The sequence below is a fragment of the Theobroma cacao genome, chromosome 1 (assembly GCF_000208745.1).
Source record: "Theobroma cacao cultivar B97-61/B2 chromosome 1, Criollo_cocoa_genome_V2, whole genome shotgun sequence".
NCBI classification, from domain to species: Eukaryota; Viridiplantae; Streptophyta; class Magnoliopsida; order Malvales; family Malvaceae; genus Theobroma; species Theobroma cacao.
In genome coordinates, this window is record NC_030850.1 from 36,442,898 (window position 1) to 36,450,154 (window position 7,257).

Sequence of the window (7,257 nt, forward strand, 5' to 3'; positions counted from 1 at the left end):
TTCCATCGGGACTTTATCTTCAAAAACACCAAAAAAACGAGAAGCTCTGCAACCAAAAACGGCCACTTCGCTCCCTTCTACTTTGGCTGCAAATCTCTTAAACCCTAGCCAAACCAATATGCTTCTCCAGCCTTCTTCCTTGCTGAATCATCGTGTTTCTCTCTCGTCGACGTCGTCTTACTCTCGACAGCTCCCTTGCCAGGTTCCCCAGCTTATCCTTTCCCAAACCCAAAGTTACCAGAAGCTCCCAGTCACATGCTCCATTTCTCAAATTCATAGCTATGGAACGGTAGACTATGAAAGAAGACCCATGATCAAATGGAACGCTATATACAAGAAAATATCGCTGATGGAGAACCCTGAATTGGGTTCTGCGTCTGTGTTGAATGAATGGGAGAAAGGAGGTAGGAAGCTCACCAAATGGGAACTTTGTAGGGTTGTCAAGGAGTTGCGGAAGTACAAGCGTTACAAGCAAGCTCTTGAGGTAAAGTGATTTTTGTGTTCTTATTGGTCTTGGTGTTTGCTATCTCTTATAGATATTGATTGGTTGAATCTATAAATTTTATATGAATAATTACTGGGAAATCCAGTTCTTAGCTAACTTTTGATGTTTTGGCGTTTTGAAAGTGATTTGGTTAATGAGTTTGTGTTATTCCTAGTAGAAAGTTGACTACTTTGTTGATTGTTTTATGAACATATGTACATTTGGCGCTGAAGGTGGAGTTTTATTTGAAAGTATTTGCTTGCCCTAAGGATCCTAATAGCCTGTCAAAACACATAGGTAATGAGTGTGGATGCTTTTTAGCGAGCATGCCCATTCACTGCAAAAATCACGTGAACTGAAAGTCTTGCCTCAGATTATGAATTTGAAGCAGCAATAGCTACCATGGTAAGTTAGTATTGATAAATGCTCTATGAGTTTGAGACAGTGTTACATTTGATTATTGCCTGCTGGCTATCAAGGGAATTCAGTTTGGAACTTAGGATAAAAAAATAGGTTAGGTGAAAGTAGGACAAAAGAAAAATTTACAGTTGATGCACCAGGTTCTTTTCGGCATACTATTAGCATCCTCAAAAAGAAGTTGAAGAATCTATCTCAAATTCTCAATTTACAAGAGAGTTTCCCAACTGTTAACCTAAAAGATGAACTGAAACACAATTCTTTCAAGTGATATGCACTTACAAAGCAAAAGCTTGTAATATTGTGGAATAGAGACAGTAATTCAACTTACCATTGGCATTAAAGTTATTGTTTTGCCATGTATTAGCACAGTTTGGGTGACAATTTCTGGATGCTGGGAGTTAGAACAATTGTAGTCGACTAGTCCTAAAAAGAGCACAAAATGGCACACAGTTTGTTCAGTAAAGTGGTTGATATTCTTGCATCAGGCATTTTTTTAACTTTTCCAACATTGTGCAGGTGTATGATTGGATGAACAACAGAGGAGAGAGGTTTAGATTGTCTGCTAGTGATGCTGCAATTCAGTTAGACCTTATTGCTAAGGTGCGTGGAGTTTCAAGTGCTGAAGATTTCTTCGTTCAACTCCCAGATACTATGAAGGACAAGAGGATATATGGGGCTCTTCTGAATGCCTATGTGCGGGCTAAAATGCGAGATAAGGCAGAAACATTAATTGACAACATGAGGGGTAAAGGTTATGCCATGCATCCCCTTCCATTCAATGTGATGATGACCCTCTATATGAACCTCAAGGAGTATGATAAAGTTGAGTCCATGGTTTCAGAAATGATGGAAAAAAACATACGCCTGGATATATATTCCTACAACATCTGGTTGTCATCTTGTGGATCCCAAGGATCTGTCGAAAAGATGGAAGAAGTATATGAGCAGATGAAACAAGATCAAAGCATCAACCCGAACTGGACAACATTTAGCACAATGGCAACGATGTACATCAAGATGGGACTGACTGAAAAAGCTGAAGAATGCTTGAGAAATGTGGAGAGTAGGATCACTGGTCGGGATCGTATACCTTATCACTATCTTATTAGTCTTTATGGTGGTGTTGGTAACAGAGAGGAGGTGTATCGGGTATGGAAGGTTTACAAATCTATTTTCCCCAGTATTCCAAATTTGGGTTTTCATGCCGTGATCTCATCTCTGGTTCGGGCTGGTGATATTCAAGGGGCAGAAAGGATTTATGAGGAATGGCTGACAGTTAAAACATCTTATGACCCTAGAATAGCAAATCTTCTCATGGGGTGGTATGTTAAAGAGGGAAATTTGGATAAAGCTGAGAGCTTATTCAGTCACATAGCTGAAGTGGGAGGAAAACCAAATTCAAGCTCATGGGAGATTCTTGCTGAAGGGCATATCCTAGAGAAGAGAATTCCCGACGCATTGTCTTGCTTGAAGGATGCTTTTGCAACTGAGGGGTCAAGGGGTTGGAGGCCGAAACCCACCAGTGTCTCCGCCTTCTTTAACCTCTGTGAGGAAAAGGCAGACATGGCAAGTAGGGAGGTTTTTGTGGGATTGTTAAGGCAATCAGGATGTCTCAAAAATGAAGCTTATGCATCTCTCATTGGCTTATCTGAAGAAGCTCTCAGTGAAAGTGAATTGCCAAGGGACAAAAATAGAAAAAGCAGTTATAGTTCCAGTGACGAGAATCAGGATGATGGTTCTGAGGTGCTTATCAACCAACTGCAGGGCACTGTGTGATATGCCTATTGCCTTTTTGTAGAGGGATGCTTGATGTTTAAATCTTAGGTGCAGGGAAAGTTTTTATCTATCTATGGAAGTCATGAGCGAGGGAATATCCACTGATGTCAGCAAGGAAGGTATTTCTCCATCTCCATGCATTTCTGCAGGGGGAGCTTCACTTGGCAGAAGGAAAAACCCACCTTGTCCGAGGTCTGGCTGGAGGAGCCCTTTTCTACAACTCCCAGTTCCGGATGTATGAATTTTCAAATTTAAGCTTGTGTAGCTGCTCAAAGTGGCAGAATTCCTCCCATTTGTGAAAGGAATATGGGTAATTTAACAAGCTTATGACTTAAAAATCCAGACATGAATCAGATTGAAATTCTACACATATTATCTGATGATAAGCTGATTGAACCTATATTCAATGCATTATTATCCCGTCATTCACCAATCATAATTTGTTTCAGGATTTCCAGATTAATGATTGCAAGAACGTTTTTGACAATGAAACCTTCCAGGGAAAAGCATGATTTCCTTGCTTCAAAACCTGTCCTTTTGCGTACGATTTACTTGCTTATCAGATTGAAATATACAACCCTCCAATTCGCATCACCTATGCTTTCTCTTGGACAGGAACTATTATCTCATTTGCTCTCATCGAGTCCACATGCTTCAACATCTTCCTTTTTCTTTGCATCATCGGCTACCCCTATAAAACAAAAGCAGCCCCGTCGGTGGTAATAATATTTTCCTGAAGACAACCAAAACAAAATATGAAAGAAAATGCAGCAGGACCCAATGGCATGTGCTTCACGAGTGATAAAAAAACCCTTGCTGGACGATTTTCATTTGTTGACATTAGATTATCCAAAATCTTGGCTTGTCAATGCCTTGTTCTGAACAAAGGGTCATATTCTCAAGGCTACAGGAGGCCCACTACCATGCATTAAGGAAGATAACATGCGGGCTGGCCTTATTTTCTTCTTCTTCTTTTTTTGGATTTATTTTTATTTTTCGTGGTGGCAAATTATGTGGGTCGCAGTAGGCTATGAGGAGAGGGCTCACATGGACAGCACATGGGGTTGGGGAGGCGCCTGCAACAGACAATGCTTTTGAGTTTTAATCCCAATGCAAAACCAAGAATTTCATCAGAGTTTGTAAATTTCCCTTAAACAAGACATCCTTTGCTCTTGTTTCACTCCAAGAAAAGACATGTTTCCAGCTTGGCGGTGCCTTCCTAACTGACAAATTTTCAAGCTCTTGTTTTCTCCCAAAGTTAATCTGCATAGTTGATCATCATGACAAAGTTGATTGAAACCCATCACTTTTGAAATGAATGTAAAATAGTACTAATTACACAGTAGAGAAGATTAAAGTTAACTGATATGGTAAAATTCAGGTGTAAATCCATCTGTTTTGAATTGGGGTCTTTGCCTTATTATGCGGTTATGCATGTACCTAAAGATTTAATCCAAAAAACTATGAAAGTAATTATTTAGTTGTAGATTGAAAATGCCCAAGTGGATCTGGGGTCAAATTATTTTGATATCTGCAGCTTGATGGTTGATGAGAGGTGGGCACAAAGGACAAAGTTAAAGGGGTAAACTGCAGATATATCCTGGAAGAAGTTAGACAGGGTCCATGCAAGTGACATATTGCTGTAAAGTCTAAGTCTTCTCTCTGTTCTTTTTTAAAACCATGTTAATATCTGTTCTATATTCTCCTCTACTTGTTAAAAGTATAACAAGATAGCTTTAGGATATGCCAGGAAAATATCCTTTCTCTATGAGTTGGCCCCCACAAAAATGACAATTATGATCTTTTTGAGTAAGAGCTGCAGAAGTGGAGAACTTGAAGTAAAACACTTGGTGTCAATTGGGTTGGAAGTGGGTCAAAATCAGAATTAAAAACTGAATTCCAATTTGCAAGTTTCAGTGCTTTGATTATGATCACCTACAACAGTATTTTGATCTGTGAAACAAAGAATTATGCTGCATTTGACTCATCAGACGAGATGATGATCATTCCGAAGTCAAACACAAGCAGACCCGTGGTCCCTGCAGGTTCAGAATTCCTGTTTCTTTGTTGAGTTTGTAGACAATACTCATGCAAGATAAGATCCCTCATCTAGTAGTTGCCAAACACATCTTGAATGCAACGCCGGAATCTTGACCTGAACTTGGAAGCCGCCCTACACCTTAAACATCTGTAGTTTCTGTCATCTGTTTTAGGGGAAAACAGAGCAGCAGCAGATGCTATGGGGCAATGGCTATGGACCAACAGAGCAAATTACATGTTACCCATCATCCGAGAAAACACAACAAATCCAAAGACTCTGTAGATTTACAACACATGCAAAGATCTCCAAAAAGTAGGACCCACAGATTATAATCAACATTTTCCCACATGTAATCACATGATGGGTATGGCATGCCATCAGCACAGCAACAGTGGCCACAAGTTAATCACCCGAAAACCTCAATCTCCTTTCAGGAGAAGGACTTTAATGCGAAGAATGAACCACCTTTTGCAATTTGTTCCCTCTTGCACAAGTCAAGTTTTGAAATTTAATAATCATAACCCCCAACTCGAAATCCCCGAACTTTTGTGTCAAGGAAAAGGCCTTATAAACCCCACCAAATGACATCCGAGTCATAATTCAAATTCCTGAGGCTAATTCTCTCCATTGAAAATGCCTACCCTTTAACGACCACCTTGCCTGTTTTTGTTTTGTAACACAAAGTAAAACCATATATACCTCAATAGGAGCAGCAAAAGAACACATTCAACAACTTCTTTTGCTCTCAGCTATGGCAGAGTTAGAGAACCCAAATGTGATGCCAAATCTCATAACGTTTCTGTCTTCTCTTCTCCAAAAAGTGGCAGAATCCAACGATGTAAACGGTCGGTTTCAGCCTCAGAAGATTTCGGTGTTTCATGGCCTAACTCGGCCAACTATCACAATTCAAAACTACCTGGACAGAATTTACAAGTATGCAAATTGTAGCCCGTCTTGCTTTATTGTTGCATATGTTTATCTTGATCGGTTTGCTCAAAGGCAAACCTCGTTGCCCATAAATTCTTTCAACGTTCATCGGCTGCTTATTACCAGTGTCATGGTTGCTGCAAAGTTCATGGATGATATGTAAGTTCTTAACTTCCTTGAATAAAGCATACAGAAATTCTTTGATTTTTACATATGGATTTCAGGTTTTCTTTAGATTTGCTTCAATGGGATTAGCTTGTTCTTTAAGTGAAGCTTCAAAACTTGTAATTACTTGGCAATTTGCAGTACCAGAGTATGTTTCTAAGCAAAATCTCAGATTTTTCCCCCCAGTTATCTAATACCTCGATTGCTTTTATGTTTTCTGAACTCTGACTGAAACTTGAGGTTTGATTTTCCATTCTGAAGTCTCATATGTTTAAGACTTGCTGGAATTGTAAAGCCTTTGAATTTCCCAGAAAATATATTTCATTCTAATTCCAAATAATTGTAAGCATGTGAATCCTGGCTGTCCTTCTGATAGTCACACAAGATGCATATGATACAGATGTTTCTGCAAAGATGCAAATAATTTAAAAAAATCAGTGTCTCTATGGTAATCGGCCTACCTGCTTTCTTCTTTCTTTTCTTCTTCTTTTTTTTTTTATTTCCCTTTTCTCTTTACCATGCCTTTAAATATTCTTAAAAAGGTAAATTAAGAAAATGGATAATCCATTTAATATTCTACCAACCATTTATCTTTATCTGACTTCAGTTTCTGATATTTTGGAACTTCATCTTCAGGTATTACAACAATGCGTACTATGCAAAAGTAGGAGGAATCAGCACAACAGAAATGAACTTCCTTGAAGTGGATTTCCTATTTGGGTTGGGTTTCCACTTAAATGTGACCCCAAATACCTTTCACACCTACTACTCCTACCTGCAAAGAGAGATGATGTTGCAACCTCCACCAAGTATTGCAGATTCCTCTTTAAGCCTTGGGAGGTCACTTAAAGCCCATTTATGCTTCAATGAAGAAGAATCCTCTCATCAAAAGCAGCAACAACTAGCTGTTTAAGGCCTTCAATATTCGCTTTGATTTCCTGAATGTAGTTAGATACAGAGACAGTGACTTTGTTCAAACATTTTGGGCTGGCAGGTTGAATGCATGACTTGTGCACTAAAACCCCACATGTTTCCCCCCTCTCTCTCTCTCTCTTCTTTTGGTTTCTTGTGGTTTCCTTTTTTGGGGTTTTGAATCTGAAATTGTTTATGTATGTACAGATGGGAGTTTCTTCTTTACAGTCTGGCTATCAAAAGTCTCATTGTCAATTAATTTCTTAAATTTCTTTTGGTTCATGATTGTGCTTTTTTTAGTGGTCAGGTAAATACCCTGTAACATCTGATAATACATGTGAATATACCGCTTAAACTTGAAACGCTTGGAATATATCAGATAAAAACAATGTAAAAACTTGGAGCTAAAGTCTGAAAATGGGAGTTTCCCTTTCATTGATGCTCCTTTTTCCTCCCAATTCTGTTAAGGGTGGTACTTTTGGTTGATACCTGCTCTTATGCACCTTAAGATTCTCACAGAAACTTTTCTTTT

General features: G+C 38.9%; 2 protein-coding genes across 2 annotated transcripts; both read left to right on the forward strand.

Moving 5' to 3' along the window:
• LOC18614506 (pentatricopeptide repeat-containing protein At1g02150) lies at nt 22-3,076 on the forward strand. Its single transcript, XM_018124621.1, has 2 exons — nt 22-484; nt 1,421-3,076. The coding sequence occupies exons 1-2, from the start codon at nt 119-121 to the stop codon at nt 2,678-2,680; spliced, it is 1,626 nt and encodes a 541-aa protein (XP_017980110.1). The 5' UTR covers nt 22-118; the 3' UTR covers nt 2,681-3,076.
• Nucleotides 5,209-7,007, forward strand: LOC18614507 (cyclin-U4-1). The gene is made up of 2 exons (XM_007052298.2): nt 5,209-5,807; nt 6,450-7,007. The coding sequence occupies exons 1-2, from the start codon at nt 5,473-5,475 to the stop codon at nt 6,724-6,726; spliced, it is 612 nt and encodes a 203-aa protein (XP_007052360.1). The 5' UTR covers nt 5,209-5,472; the 3' UTR covers nt 6,727-7,007.